We start from the raw sequence: 17,235 nt of genomic DNA, 5'->3' as shown, positions 1-17,235 counted from the left end.
GGATGCACGTCAGGCTCTGGCTGGGCCACTCCAAACCCCATTTTCTGGTGAACCTATTCATTTGTTGATTTGGAGGTATACTTTGGGTCATTGTCCTATTGAAAGGTGAAAGTCCTCTTCAGCATTTTAGCCGAGCCATGAAAGCTTGCTTCCACCCTGCCACCCTATCCCCACTGCCCAGACATACGAAGAATGCAGGAGATTGTTGTCACATGTAGTATAAAATCCATACTTGCTAGAAATTCCTGTAGTTCCTTTAATAATACTGTAGGCCTCTTGGCCGTTTCTTGGACTAGTTTTCTTGTTTTTTCATCAATTTTGGAGGGACATTCGATTCTTGGTAATGTAACTGTTGTGCTATTTTCTCCACATGTTGATAACTGTCTTGACTGTGTTCCATGTTATATTTAATGCCTTGGGAAAAAAGTGTACCCTTCTCCTGACTGATATCTTCTAGCAATGAGATCTCTTTGCAGTCCATGGCTTTTGCTGTACAAGGCAACTGAGTAAACTTTAAATGGGCTTGATCAATCACTTTAATTGATGGCAGGTGTGAATTATTTAATATCAGTTTGAATGTGATTGGTTAATCCTGAACCTATAGCCTTACTTACAAGAGGATATGAACATTTATGCAGCCACCTTATTCTAGTTTTATTGTTATTTTTCTCTCAAAAAGTTTTGAAAGAAATTAATAAATATAAAAAGCATGATTAAAAATTTGATTTACAAAGGTGAAAATGGAATAAAGATCCAGAGAAATAAGATTTTGGAATTAACTACGAAGAACACTTTCCATGGGAAAATAATTTCATTTTGAATTTAAAAGACATAGTAAGATAAACTTTTAAAAATTGGAGACTAGATGGAACTAAATATTATAATTAAGGGAGAAGAACATTTAAACTCAATTTACAGAACAAAGCAAAATATTTTAACATTGAATATTAAATATTTTTGAACAATAAACTCAGATGTTAATTTTAATAGAAAGTGCCCCTACAGATAGACTATGCCTAAAAGATGTTATAGAAAAGGAAGAAGTTCTATCTGACAATTGAGATTCACAAGGAAAAAACAATTACACTGAGTATGCAAAAATAAGCCAGCTGATTATTAATAATTAAAAAGGATATACAATAAACCAAGGGAATGGTCTGGATAATTTTCCTATATTGGATTTTCAACAACAAAAATAAATTTTGAAGAATTTAGTGAGAAGGGGCAAAAAAAGAAAAGAAAAGGAAGTCCTTTGACATTATTTGAAGGGCCTAAAGATCAAAATTATTAGAAGTAAAAGTAAGGAATATAAAGTTGGTTTATTTGATCAAGTTAAAATATATTGTTATTTTTGTTATCCCTTATTGAACCCTTGCTGGCATCAGAACTGAAATGACAATGTTTCATGGATTTGTTTATAGAGGAGATGGGCTATGGGAAGAAGAAATCATTTGTTGTATTTTAAGAGAAGGTGATAAATTCTTCTCTGTTTTCATTTTGAATTAATTTTTACTGTTCTAATTATAATCTTTAATTAAATTATTATAAATATTCCTTGTTGCACTGAAACAAGGTAGAGAGTGGGATACTGCATACACAAGATTCAGATTTGGTTCTAGTACTCGAATATTTGCACAAGGACTGGGGTTGAAATGGAAAAAACACTTATCAAATAAGTGTGGCACAATTTCAGGAGAGATATGTAATAACCTTGAAGGCAGAAGCAAAATGCAAAACAACAGGTTGGAGGAATGAAAATGAGAGAATGAAATTTACCAAGACAAATGCAAAATTCTTAAGAAAAACATGCAAACGTATATGAGACCTGTTTTGGTAAAAATATATTTGTAGAAAAAATGCTAGAATTGTAATTAATCATAAGAAATACTATAATCATCAATGACATGGCTATGAAAAATGTAGGTTCCGTCAATTGAAGTCTAATTTCTGAATCACATAATATGATTTGCTCTACTCTGCATTGCTCAGACCACGTTCTATGTAGTAGTGGATCTTACAGAACTGTAGTAAGGTCCCATTAATCAAAGCAAATAAATTAAAAGTCTAGTATTGTTAAGTCTGAAGCCTTAGGTTCCATTTTTTCAATGTCTGAAATTTAAGACAACAGATTTTTGTTCTTATACTATTTTCATTTCCACTTCTTTTAATACTAATACTAATGACTGATAAAGAACGTGAATAAAACAGTTGTTCAATTAATCTGCATTGCATGACAAACAATAAACATTTTATTTTATTTTAATTATTGTGCCAGTCATAGTCTGTACCAAATGAATCAGCACTGGAAAAAGTGGGACATGAGCATAAACTATATATATATATAAAAATAGTAATTTAATTACTATGCTTGTTCTATAGCATGTTATGAAGCACATCCAGCTGCCTATCATCTTGCAGACCTGTGTGTGAGAGAGAGAGAATCTAGGCATACATACATTTATTTAGAAAACAGAATACATGGAAATTACAGCAGTTTGTCTAGGACAAGTCTGCTTTTTTGTTTTCAGTTTACACGTTGTATTTTATGAACATGCGGTTTATAAAGTTTTTAAGATTCCAGAGCAGTATGAAAAAGTGGCAATTTTAATGGCCCCTAATTTAAATTTGATTTTATACAGTCATTTCTAATGAAAATAACAATTGTTCAACAATAAAAAATTCTTCCATTAGGTATACATCTACTATGAGGGCCTAAGGCTGCTGCCGAATATGCCCCCAGCAGTACAACCTGGTTTTATAAAACTGCTTAAACAGAGCATCATCAATGTAACTTGGAATGCACTCTAACATAGAGTACAAAATAACAATACTACCAAGTGCAAATCTAACCATCTACACAGAGGGAAAAGTGCAGTGATTAGAATATGCGTGCGGCCTAAAACAAGATCTTCATATAATAGCATCTTTGTTTTGAACATCTAAATGGCATCACATACAAAGGTGAAAACATAAGACCAGTTATTTGTTTCTTGTACATGTAGCTATTTTTAAGTACTATGAACTTGGGGAAAAAGTTGGTGTTGGGGTAATCAAATAACAGGAATTACAAAATACTATCTGAGCTTATTCCAACGTAGCCATGTGTCTCTCTTCCAGTAGTTTTCGTAAAGCAAACACAAAAAAAGTTGTCCTCTGGTCTTTAGTAAACAATATCACTGCAATGATTCAAGGATGCCACTGGGTTCCAAATCTGTCCAATATTTTGTACACAACTGAACAGTCTACCCACCCATCAGGAAAAGTGCACTTTCAATAACAGTTACAAAAATAGATTGGCACATTGTTGACACAGTGACAATATAATCACAACCCATCATTGGTTTTGGATCCATTTGTTAGGTGGATATCAGCTTTAGCAGGAAATGCATCCAGTTCCAAGTGGGTGAACAGGATAATTTTCAAAAGTGTAAAAGAAAAGTGCTAATACTCCTCGTTCCTTCACGAATTATTTGGGCAACCCAGTAAAGTTCTCTTTTGGTCCACAAAGTATTGTATGAAAGTTCCACCCACTGTCCACTCATATGTGAACTCATTCAACATTTGCACTGAGTAGCTAAACAGTTAATCTAGCCTGAGAAGTCTTAAAGAATTCACTGTTTTATTCCTACTATCTGGTTGAAAGAACTGCATTGAAACGAGAAGAAAGGGCACTGGGGCTTCTGCATCCCATTTTTTTTCTTTTTTTGCATTTTCAGTAGTAACTTGCTGCTCTTCTGAGCAAAATAGACAATAGTTTTTAAACCCCTCCCCCTTCTTGGAAGGGTAGCCTGTGCTAGGAATTCTGGATCAAACGTCTGTAATGTGGCATCACTTCGTGTTCAGGTAGATGAAGAGCAAATTCCAAGGCCACTAACACCGGGAACTCAAAGGCAATCAACTCTCGCCTATTCAAGCGGAACTTTTCTTCCAGTTTCTGTAACATAGCCAACAGTTATAGCTTAGTATTTTAGGATACTAATTGTAGGAAAGAAGTTAAAATAACTTCCCCTAATTTTATTTATACATTCAAATAGTAGCTGCCCAACCAGTTTGTCATCAGTCAGGATTGCTGCACCTCCAAGGCCCTAGAAGTGCATATTCTCCATAGCAGTGGCTACTCTCTGGAATTAACTTTCTCCCAAGATTTGAATAGTGCCCTCCCCCAACGGATATGTTAAAGAATCCTGAGGACCTGGCCGTTTGCCAAGGCTCTTAGTGAGGACATCTGATTATCCTTTCTTTCTTTTCCTTGTTGTATGCTCTGTTATCCCTGCTTTTCCATTACGTGTTAGTTTTGGTTTTGCACATCTCTCTATGTTTAAGTATTTTTAACATTTTATAAACCACCCAGAGTTACTGGGAGTTGAACAGCATAAAAATTTAATAAATTATTAGTATTATTAAAATAGAATTTCCTAATCATTTTAATTATTTTTCAAACAAATGTAATACCTGATGTAATGACCACAGAAGAAGACACAACCCTTCCCCATACCTTTTTATGGCAAACATTCATGGCCAGAGATACTTACATCTATAAGATGCCTGACTTCTTGCTTTTTGATGTCACTGCCAATTTTGGCAGCTAGTAAGACACATGCTCCAGCACAGAGCTTTCTGTTTTGCTTGTTGAGTTTTCCTTTGAGAGCAAGCTTTTCAAAATAGACAAAGGCCATAGCCACAGTAGGCTCCTCAAAACCACACTCTTCTTGAACTAGTTTGCGCATTTCTCGCTTCAAGCTGAAAAGGGGAAGGGAAGTAAGTTATATTGCCAAAGAAAACTGAAGATAATAACAATGTCTGTAATTAGGAAATCTTGCCTAAATATATATAACTGAAATATTTGTAGTATTATGTTGCACATTATTCTCAGTACATGTAATTATTTATGCCTTCTGAATTTCTGAACACTGAAATGTTCATGTTTGAAATCATATCTACTTACACAATAATATGCCTGAATTTTTAGGCTTTTTAACCCTTGCTTAACTCTGCTCGAGTGATCATAAAACGCCTAAAGTCAGATCAGAGGAGGCATGCAGTTCTCCTGCCTCATAGTAGAGGGCACTTTTTAGAGGCTTTTTTTAACAGTTACGCAGAGTCGTCCACGGTGAGGTAGCAACTAGCTCGGCTTTTTCCTTTTACATTTTTTTTCTTTTCATGATGAGAGCAGTGAGGCTGTGCCTCACTTGCCTCACCTGATTGCACGTTACTGGTACACTTAGTATTTGCCTCTGTACTCCATGAATGCTTCTTTTTCAATCTGGGTTAGAACTGACTTCATTTTTTTCTATCCAGGTGATTTTCTTGATAAAACAGACGTGATTTACCACTGCCGTCAACTGTGCTGTATGATATGATACCCTTGCCATTGTAACTAAAGTGATCATCTATCTCTGGCAATTTCCTATATCACTCCTGCCCAATGTTGGCATCTAATGGATTTCATTAGGCAGCTGCACATCTTGGGTGACACTACTAGGAAAATCTGCACACACTCCCAACATTTTTCACTCATTTGTCTGAGGAACACCACCAATATGATGATGAGGCAGCACAGCAGGGGGATGATGTTAGAAGGAGGGAATGCTTTTTTAAATGAAAAATAAGAGTCGTATGTCAACAAAAAATGAAAACAAAGCAAGAAATGGATTTTATTTATTTATATCCTGACTTTATTGTTTTTATAAATAACTCAAGGGAGTGAACATACCTAACTAATACTCCTTCCTTCTCCTATTTTCCCAACAACTCTGTGAGGTGGGTGAGGCTGAGAGATGGACTGGCTTACAGTAATCCAGCCAACTTTCATGCCTAAAGCAGGACTAGAACTCATGGTGTCCAGCCTGTTTCCTTAACCATTAGAACAAACTGGCTCACTACATTATATATTTCCTGCAATGCTCTTTCTGAATTTTTGCAATTCCCTTTCTTCCGCTCTTATCTCTTCTACTCTGCCCAACAGATCTTAAAAAAAGGCTCCTGCCTGACATCTCAACTAAGATTAAGCAAAGGCTTTTTGAAAAGAGGCAAAGGATCATACACTGCTGTTAAGTAGATACGGTAATCTATTTTTCTACATGCGTATATAAGGAAAAAAAATTTTTTCTATAAGTTTTCCTCTGTTAGGACTTGTTTACATAGTTGTGGGGGGAGGCGCACATATGCACTTGTGGATGTTTATAGATACAGATTTATAGGCATATGTACAGTACATGTACATGTATGTACACACATATGCAAAGTAGAAAGTGTTCGTATAATGCTATAAGCAACTGAAGACTATTTGCCAAATTTCTTGGCTATATATGTCAACTGAAAAGATTATTTACATCCTCACGTTTTCAAACTTAAGACTGTACAGCACAAAAAGTGCTCTAAAATATATTCAATTGCTCACAATATTCAGGATAAATGTGCACAGGAAAACATGGATTTTTGTCAGACATGAGAACCAAAAAACAAAAGCTGTCAACAAGAATAGAATGAAATTAAATTTAGAAAAATGAACAATGAAGAAAATTAAATCAGGCATATTTGCCAATCACTTAAAGGTAAAGGTGAAGGTTCCCCTCGCATATATGTGCTAGTCGTTCCCGACTCTAGGGGCTGGTGCTCATCTCCGTTTCAAAGCCGAAGAGCCAGCACTGTCCGAAGACGTCTCTGTGGTCATGTGGTCGGCTGTTACCTTCCCACAAAAGGTGGTTCCTATTTTTCTACTTGCATTTTTACATGCTTTCGAACTGCTAGGTTGGCAGAAGCTGGGACAAGTAACGGGAGTTCACTCCGTTACATGGCGCTAGGGATTCGAACTGCTGAACTGTCGACCTTTCTGATCAACAAGCTCAGCATCTTAGCCACTGAGCCACCGCATCCCTCCACCAATCCCTTAGCAGTTATTAATAAAATGCAATTAGGATAAATTGTTCCATCAACTGATCCCGTTAATGAATCTCAATTCCTTGTCTGTCCCCAAACTATCCAATAGGAAATTTTTCTATTTTGTTTACTGCCTTTACAAAAGTTCTCACCTCCCTTAAGCCTTTCCTTCCAGCATTAATATTTAATTATTAAACATTGCAAGTCAATAATATATACTTAGGTCCATGTGCTATCTTATTTACTGAACATCTGATCAGGAAGCAGCTGATTGTTTAGTGTCCTTAAAGGTCATTTTGCAAAAAATCTACTGTTAATGTTTTACCTCCCTATACTAAATATATCAAAGGGTAGTAGCCTGGGATTAGTACCTTCTTATTTTACTGAGTGTCAACTTGATGTGAGGAAACTTCTCCTTGAAGGTCTCATTCATATCTTTCTTAAGGTCCGATGGCTTCACATAATCAATGACTGTAGTCTGTAATATATTACAAACAAGATTTAATATCCATTTGCCATTAAAATCTCTGCCTCTTCCTTTTCCTCTTTCTTTCAAAAATTACCATGGTAATTATTTTCTAATGCACTTCTGTTTTATCAAAGAATAATAAAAGAGTTTGTGGTATTTTCAAAATAATGTAAATATCATTGCATAGGCTTTCATAAGCTCAAGATTTCTTTATCACTATCCACAAATAGTGTAAAAATCATGCATGGACACACTCATACACACACAAATACATTACTAATTACTTTTTCCAAATTAGCTGGGCCAAAAAGCAAAGGGCAGCAGTAGGTTTACAGGTAGCCTACTCTGAATTTTATTGCTGGGAACAATTCTTCACAGAGACGCCAAGCAGAACTTTTGCAGGTTGTCAATGAGTTCCTTAAGCCAATATGAAAGCTGACTATTTACAGTACCCACATTGCACTTTGAATGTAAAGTTACTCATGTACACTTCAGATTGAGTAGTTGCAAGCTCTACTGAGGTATCATGTAGTTGAGGATTTATGGGATCTAGTTCATAGTTATGGTTTAAGCATTTGGACAGATGCCCGTATAGATCAGGCCTATTCTTTGATGCTTACCTTTTACAGCTCATAAGATCTAGCAGGAAGGATAGTGGCCAGTAAGTTGCATATATGGAAGCCAATTATTCAGACTAGAGGTAAGCAACCTTGTAGACAGAGAAGCCATATTTTTTAATATGAGATTCCTCAAAGAATCTCAAGGGGTATAGCCAATAATACTGTGTTGTTATGAAAGTGGCATGGGTCCTTGGAAGAAGAGAAAATTTAGTATAAAACAGATACATTAAACCTAACTGAGGTTTCATAAAACTATTTTAATGTTTATTTTCCAGGGGGAAAAACATTACAACTGGGACATTGAAAAGGGGTATTCTGGTATATTTTAATAGCACGATCTTGGATAATGTTGGGAAACCTTCTACTCCAGGAGGAACTCATTTAATAATTTTTAAGCCCCACTAGGGGCTTAAAAAAATAATTTTAAAAATTAAGACTTGTGGAGCTTCTAAATAAAAATAACAACACAAAAGTTCACAATACAATTTATTTCTAACCTACACAATTCATGTTTTACAATATTTACCAGAACAATCAAGTGGCAGGCTAGCAGCAGTCATGGTGGGTAAAAACTCATAACACTGAAATGTTATTGCGTGGTACATGAAATATGTCTAGCTATATCTCACAATTTTGAGATAGTTAAGAAAGTCTAGTTTAAGAAGTTGCATACTGCATACATCTTGCAAGCCATGGGTTGCTCACCTCTCATTTAAATCCATTTTTTAAATCTATCATTTCAACCCTAATTATAGTTTAAACACTAGAAGTTATATATTGCAACAGAGACAGGGGGATTGCTATTCTGTTGCAAGTCTTATTCCATCTTGCAGAAGCACCTTATTAATTACTGGGGGTTCCTGTTACAATACCATTCCTACCTGCAGGACTTATACTCACTTTCGTTATGCCACATTATATCTGTACAACTGGATCCCATTGGAGAAGCCACTGGTAGCTGTGGTGTGGATTGTAATCCCATAAAACCACAGTTCTCAGTAGCTTCTCCAGTGGAATCAGTTCTATCTCTTCATTTTATTTGTCTTAAGAGAGGTTACGTGGATGCAATCGTGGGCTAGATATAGATCAATACATTGAATCTGAAAGAACTGCTATATACAAACAGCTGTCAAGTTTCAGAATTAGAGAGATGGCCTGTATTTGTTTCCTCTAAAGAAACAAGTTTGTACTTTATGGACCTCCTTGACCCCAAACTATCAAAACAGATACATGTCTCTTCAATGATGTTTAGGTTCAGGTTGTACATTAGCCATTAATTATGGCTATTTTTCATTCTCACATATGATCGATCCATCGATCCATCCATCGATCCATCCATCCATCGATCTATCCATCCATCCATCCATCCATCCATCCATCCATCCATCCATCCATCAATTTAATCTAGCTTGCTAAAAATTTCCACAAAGTAAATTCTATGTTCTAGAAAATATTCCTGCCTATGTGGCTTTTTAAGCTATACATTTCACAATGTACATATACTTTGTACTGTTTTGCTCTTGAATTATTAAGTAAATCAATTAGATCTGTATTGAAGGTGCTTAACTTCGGTAATATTATAGCATGTAGTTGAATTGGTTAAAAATACAGACTATTTGTTCATAATGGTTCAAAGTTATGGTGGTGTTGAATGAAGGAATGTATGCCAGAAGTTATGGCTATGACAGGACCTTCACAGTCATGTAATCAAAATTCAGGTGCTTGGCAGTTAACCCGCACTTATGACTGCAGGAATGCTGCAATTTCCCCACTCACCAATTCCTGCCCCACCCCCCTTCTGTGACCTTATGGACCAGTGCTGTGGCTACTAAGTGCCACTGTGCACGGTAGTTAAAAAATACAGTTCTGGGGTGATAGACGGGTGGGGAGAGTTGCAGCAAACCTGCAGTCAATTTGAAAAATAATGCAAGATACTACACCTTTGATTATTGCCTGTATAATTTGGGGGGAAAGAGTAAAACAGAGTTGCCAGAGATTCTTTATGAAGTTCTGAAGTGTACAAAACTTCTCAGAATACAACTGTAAATTTTATTAATCTTTAAAATATAAAGGCTAAGAAAATACCAAATGACCTGTCTAGTTTTTCATCCCTAAACAGTGTTGAATGTGACAGACTGTTTACTTTTGAAGACATGAAATATGTTGTTAGGACTTAAATGTAGGAGAACAGCTGGCATGAGTCCATTGGAACTGGTAGCTATTTATCCTGGCAGACATTCAACTGTTCAGCAAGCAGACTAATCCCCTTCAGTGGAATGGACAACTAAATATGAGGTGCTCTCCTGCAGCACAATTTAAGTCCTTTTGAATTTCTGCTATAACTCACTATTGAGGCAAGTCACCAGGGAGAATTTCTTGACTTAGAAAGTCAATTCTAAATAACTCCTGAGGTTTTCCAGTAACTATCAAATTTGGAAACAACCTGAAACAAAGTCAAAAGCTGGACCTAGCTCTCCATACAATTTTTCCCAATAATTTCCAAGCTGGAAAAAGATGAAACATTTGCAAATTGTAATACAAGCAAGCATCATATATTGTTAAGTTATGTGCAGAAATTTCTGGACCTGTGCAGCTATTATTTTCCAAATTAATCAAACCAAAGCATTCAGAAATGCTATGGTGCAAGAAATTTGGCTGTGGACACCACCCTTATTTTTAGGTAAGCCTGAAATAAAGTGATGCTACTTTAAAAGCTTCGTTAATTTTAGTGCTGAGATTCCTTAAAGCGTGACATCTTTTTTCAAGCTTATGTGACATCTAAAATGGTTCAGTGATACTGTCCTTGTATGAAGTCTGAAAAGCTTCCAAATTACTTTCAAAGTAGTTACTCCAAATTACTTTCAAAGTAGTTACATGGCACTTTAGAAATAGACAGAATAATGCAATGTTGTTGTTTTTTAATCAGATCAGTCCAAACAGAAGTTTTTCAGGACTATTTTCCTGTATCAGTTCTTGGAGACCTCATCAACTTAAATGCTATTGCATAGTATAGTGTAAGGTAAAGCTACTTCAAAAGAAATCCAATACTGCACATGCAGTCATTTGTTGATACACTTTCTATTTTCTTCTTCCTTCTGCAGAACCCTGAAGAAATGTCCCTCCTCAACATTTGTTGGAAACATCCTCAATCTACAAGAGTAGATTTAGAAACAGAGGAGGATGGAACTGCAGGGAGTAACATTAATTATATTCTTCCCCACGCATCTGACAAAGCTATTTTGTGATGGAATTGGTGGAATGGACTACACTGGAATATAACCTTCTGCCAGACTGTAAACATATGTATTTCTCAGTACACAAGCTGACAAATACATAGCCCTGCCAAAAAAATCTGTTTTTAACCTAGACATAGAGACTGGGTTAGCTAGCCGCAACTATAATCTATTTCCCTGCCCTTCAAACCACACTAACAGAGATTCATATTCCTTGAGAAACAAGTAGTGGAGAAAGAAGATCCAGTTTGCATTGTTCTTTCTCTTTTAAACCACTGTTGAAATGATATATCCCAGAGTACTATATTCTTAGTATAACAAGCAGAAATACTTTATGTCAATCCCCTTCCAAAGCATGCTCCATAAACTTATGCAGTGCTATCAAGGCACATTTCTTTGAATAAATCCAAATGCCTTAAATTTTAAACGTTTTGTGGTGGTTTTTTTTTTTGCCAAATTCTGTCCTAATTTTGTTAATTATGTCCCTAAAACTACCAACATAATTCTACTCTCCAGACTAGAACAAAAACAAAGAGTGCAAGAGCAAGCTGTTTGAATACATTGTACAAGAGCTGGTTTACACCACTATTTCAGACCATTTTGTATATTCTACTTTGAACCCATCCCATGTATGTATTTATGTGTCTGTCCCCACCCATGAGAGAGCACAATTTTACAAGACTGCAGCTGCCAAACTGTAATGACATAAGCCTGCCAACAAATGACTGCTTAATTACAAACCAGATTTCAGCACGCAGAGAACAAACTGTTCCATGCTGACACAAGGACCACTCTCAGTTCGGCACCCTTGTGAAATGTAGCAATTAAAATAACTGTATTCTCCTCCATATTGCAGATTATTTTGGCTTTTTGTTATATAGTGACCAGAATCCAGTGTCATCTAAGTGGAAACTTCCTTGTGCACGATTTCCTTTTCTTTTCTCCTCATCCCTTCAATTTCCTTCCACATATACACCCTCAAAGTCTGTTCCTGATAGCTGAGGACTAGAGGACTAGAAAGCCAAACAATTTAAGTTAGTTTTATAACTAACTGCTTATACAAAGAGATCTACACATAATGCATTTGATAGTAGCTACACTGAAATGATTCATTATCACAATTAGACCTATGTATACTGTTGGATGTTCAGCTTGTAAACTGTATAGTATGATTTGCTGAAATATCACAGAAACCGGCTCTCAATATCAGCATTATTGATTGTTTTCTCTTTTAAGGAAGGATGAATTATAACTCTTGGCAGCAGCAGAATTTTCTGAAATCTAAATGGAAGTTGAAGCAGTCCCTTTTATGAAATATTACAAGATGCCGATAAAGAGAAAAGCAGTCTCTCAAGAGTAATAGAGGGTATATAAGAAAACAGAGGGCAGCTATTCCATAAAAAATGTATGCACACTTGATGATGTTGAAGCATGAAGAAAAATCAAACAATATTTCACTGTCCTTCTCTTTCATTTTAAGCACAGTTCTATGAGTGCTATTCCAATTTCAGTACAATCATAATAATTTGTTACCCACAGACGTCATAGTAGTAATCAAGCCATATAAAAATCAGAAATATAACCAACTATTATAAGTGAACTGTAACTACCTGTCACATTACTGAGTATTATACTCACCATATAGGAAGGAAATATCAGCACCCGCTTATGTTTCCCACATGGCCACTGAGGATCATCTAGAAGATTAGGGTTGTATTCAGTGTAATCTCCCAAGTCACTGCCTATGAGGAATATTAATAAAAAGAAGCAACTGCATGAGACCTAAACCAACAACAGTCAAATGGATAATCAAATCATATAATATTGTCTGCCTTCATTTTTGTTATCTGAAATATATATTTAATACTAAATGCGTATTATTTAGTATTAATACCCTGAGCCAGGGTACAAAGCTGATATATTTCCAATGACAATTTAAGACTCAAGTAGATTGATGGATGGATAGGTATAAGAAATGTAAGTAAAAGAAGCACACAATTTAGATCAGAAAAAGAGGCAGGCTTCCTAAATAAACCATGAATTTTGTATCAGCTCTATTATTAGATCAAGGTAGAGGCTAACAAAACTACAATATTGTTTCACATCATGTTGGTAGAAAATGAACTTACTGGAGTCTGAATAATGTCAGTGAAATGCTTGATCTACAAATAGCTATGCTGCACTGAGCATCTACAATGAGCAAACTTGCTTAGTCACAAAATGTCTTGGCTTTTGGTTGTATGCTAAAGCAAGGCATCCAATCAATATCAACAGCTCTTGCTTTATTCATGAATATTATTATTTGATTTCATACAACAACAGAGGAAAAGCACGCAATGCAGCAGATCTGTAGAATGTGTCCAGTTAGCTTTGTCACATCATTTCATAATAGCCAATTCACTCATGTATGCATATGCTATTAATAGGCTACCTGTATCAATGCTCCCTTGGGTGCTATTAGCTCTTCCCAATGAAAGGCTACGATGGCTTGCATTACGAAATTGTGAAAAGGATGAGGTCGAGTCTATCGTGTTTCTCCGTGTTCCCAAGGCATTGGTTGGAAAGAGAAACTGAGTATAAGAAACAGTCTAATCAAGAAGAAAAGGGAAAAAAATATTCAAGTTGAGAGAACACATTGTAGAAGATGAACCAGAAGCTATTTATAGAAAAATACTGTTTCACAATTCAACTTGACTATGGTATATTGAAAGTTAGCAGTAAATTCCATATTAAATGCAGTGAAGCTTACTCTCTGGAAGGAGATTAATGATTTTGGCATAAATTTACAAATGAACTGAATAATCTAATGTTGTTGAGTAATAACTACTCATTTCCCCAAAGATAGTAATTAAATGTAGTTTATGATTTCAGAGACTATATTTAAAGAATGAGTACCCATACCTTTCCATTAGCTCCTAATTCCACACCTTCAAGGCCAACTATGTCTTTCAAGCAAACACCTGCAGTAGAATGACATTGCCTTCCACCTTCTATTTTCATATCTCTGTGAAATAAAATCAGTGATGCATATTGTTTTTAGAATTATGTGGAAATGCTGAATCTAAAAAAAAGATCCTGTTTGTTATTTCTAGAGTTTTGTACAAAAGAAAAATGAGGAAGATAAATGATGCAATAAAATATCTTCGAATTCATGTAAAATTTCAATCAAGGTCAGGAAATCTTTGGAAGAAATACAGAATCTGTTAATCCACTCACAGCATCTGTTATCCCAGATGGCAACATGGAGTTAGCAAAACAAAAAACACCCCACTTGTAGCTCTTTGCTACTATATCTTGGTCATCTTCGTTTTTGCAACCAAGTTATAGTAATCTTAGTGGATTAAATAGATTACATTTTGTAATTGTAAATTATAGATTAAGATGTAAAAGAAACAAGCAGCAGCACAAATTCAGTAAAAAGTCTACATGTTTGCAACATTTTTATTAAATGTTTTAAGTTAAATGTTTTATTAAATTAAACATTTATTAAATATTTTACTATATATCTGAAAATAGAAAATGATTTATTTTTACAGTAAAAATAAAAAACCTTTAAAAACCCCAAAGAAATCCTGTTACATATCAATATCATAACCATGGACTCTTAGAAAAGTTGTTATGAATTTAGGATATGCATTGTGTTGATATAGTTCTACTCACAAATATTTTTCATTTAGTTGAAGAAATAGCAAACACTTATTTAAAAAATCCTTTGTACATATGAATAGTCCCCTATATTGGAATAAATGGTAATATCTATGCATGGACAGGGAAAGGGCAGGGAAACAAATGACCAGAAAGCCAACTCTACTGCTTACCTTCATGCAACATTGTGATGCAAGCATGAAAGGACAGAGCTTGTGCTATGACATCAAAGCACATGGTCATTGTGCTATATTGCTGCTGGCTGATGACTCTTATGTATCTATGGCCAGAGGATCATATATTGACTGGGTTCATCAAGGAAAACCAGGGTGTGAATTATTTTATTTTGCTTAGTGTTCTGTGCAAATTCTATTAAATGCCCAGACTTGTTTGCTATGTCATGGGTGGCAAATAAATTCAATATATAAATAAGGTTAAAAATCACAATTTACTGTTTTGTATGATATGTAAAGCCAGCTTACTGATAAAGCAAACTTCACCTTAGCATAAATGAAGCTACTGAATGAGGTATGATTAAAAGAATTTAATTAAAGGGGGGATTGGTTAATTAAGGCCTCCTTAACCTTAGTTTTATGTTACAAAACAGCTTCATTAGGTAACCAACAGAAGAGTTCTTGTGCCCATGGATAGATGTTCCCTTAAAAATCACATGTTCTACTGTCATCAGATTTTATTGTGTAGTTGAAAGACAGATCTCGATCTAGTCCATTTTATCATTAATGTGATAAAAAATGCTGGCAATTATTGTTAGACGAAAAACCACACACAAGGGAATAAGGAAACACTTCTTTTCACTCTCTAATAAAAATGCCCTCTTCTGAGGGCATTTCATACCTCATTCATTTCATTTGACTAAAATTCCACATGTTTTGTCCTTAGTCCCCTAAATTTCTATTAGGAAGACATAGTTGTCAGGTCTGCAGTTATATTCCTTTTTAGGATCTTTGGCCTGCTACATTCTCTATTATTTCATTTTGCTGTTTCATTAGTGTAGTAATTGGGAGGGGGAATAGAAAGGAGTAGAATTGTGGAATGTGTTGTTGTCATTCTTTTCTAGAAGCCCAAGGTCATCTTTTGTCTCTGCACCTCTGCACCTGACTGGAACCAGCTGGGTGGAGATGCCAGCGTGGCCAAAGAAGATTGGACCATGTGATGGATTTATGGGTGTGGGGATAAGATCATGAACTTTCAACTGGGTGGAATCCCAGGAAGCTTTTAGATTTGGGATTCCACAGATGTGCCAACATGTCTGTCTTATTAAATTGGAACTTTAAGGATAGCTCTGCCTTGTACTCTGATTTAATTCTGCATGATATTTGGAACTCTGACAATAGTATTACTTTCATAGCTTTTAGTTGAATATATAGTTTACTTTATGAAAGACTTTTTTCCCTTTTATTTCATTTATGAGAAACTTAGAAGCAATAATTTATGCTATAAACAAACATTATTTTGCATTCATTGTAAGAATTATAAATAACTTAACATTAAAGCAACCATATACTTGAAACCATATGAAATATCTCTTAATTTTACTTATTGCACAAAAATGCTGCCCTGAAAGCTCAAAAAGTTAGCCAAGTAAATATTTGTAAATACAACAGAAGGAAATCACAAGATAGTAACAACTTATCTAGAAGAAGTTAAGAATTTATTATTCATTATTTATTTATTTGTTCCCCAGATATATGGTATTTTCTGAAAAGTGACTTCTTAAATTTTGTGGAAAACATACCAGTTTATTTCTAACAGAATACCTGTTACATGAATTGCTGCATATTAATGTTTCTCTTAAATTTGCATCATTTGAACTCAGGGAGAAACAACTACATCACATTTATTTCCACTCTGATTAAAATATACCTCATGTTAAAGTGTGCTCGTTTTGCTTTCGTTTTTTTAAATTTTAATTGTAAAACAGTGGTACAAACTTATATTTCTAATTTAACTTTTCTTAAAATTAGATGGAACATGCTTGCAACAGGAATAATTTATCATAATAATTTATCATTGTTAAGAATTCTTTAATAAATATGACTGAGTCAAAAATCAAGCCCGGGCTCATCATTCTAACAGTCTTCCTCTCATTGCCAATATTTTTAGAGTTGCTGAAATTCTTTAGTTTGTTTTGTTTACTCCCTATTTCATCAAGCTTCTTCTTCATAATATGAACTCAGATTATCAGCGATCTAATTACAAACAACACCACAACATCAAACAGGCAGTCAGAATTATTGCTAAGATAACGTTAGGGAAATTCAGCATAAAGAAATGTTTCCTATATGATATTGTATGATGTGGACTAGAAATAGAGAAGGCTTGAAGAACAAACTGGAGAAGGAAGAGGAAATGGTGGCTAAAAATGCAA

At 35.0% G+C, this 17,235-nt stretch overlaps 1 protein-coding gene across 2 annotated transcripts in view; it reads right to left on the bottom strand.

The window, feature by feature from the left end:
- Nucleotides 1–2,443: 2,443 nt before the first annotated feature.
- CABLES1 (Cdk5 and Abl enzyme substrate 1) overlaps nt 2,444–17,235 on the bottom strand; it is a 43,538-nt gene continuing 28,746 nt past the window's right edge. For both annotated transcript variants that reach the window (XM_081950978.1, XM_081950979.1), the window contains 6 exons: nt 14,103–14,205; nt 13,633–13,789; nt 12,840–12,943; nt 7,251–7,357; nt 4,533–4,740; nt 2,444–3,934 (listed from right to left, as the gene is read on the bottom strand). In XM_081950978.1, coding sequence (XP_081807104.1) covers nt 3,794–3,934; nt 4,533–4,740; nt 7,251–7,357; nt 12,840–12,943; nt 13,633–13,789; nt 14,103–14,205 — 820 coding nt within the window. In that variant the 3' untranslated portion in view covers nt 2,444–3,793. The remainder of the gene's footprint in view (nt 3,935–4,532; nt 4,741–7,250; nt 7,358–12,839; nt 12,944–13,632; nt 13,790–14,102; nt 14,206–17,235) is intronic.

Source organism: Natrix helvetica (assembly GCF_964273705.1).
Source record: "Natrix helvetica genome assembly, chromosome: 4".
NCBI lineage: Eukaryota > Metazoa > Chordata > Lepidosauria > Squamata > Natricidae > Natrix > Natrix helvetica.
Note: the sequence above shows the minus strand (reverse complement) of the source record. Positions and strands in the feature narration are given on the sequence as shown.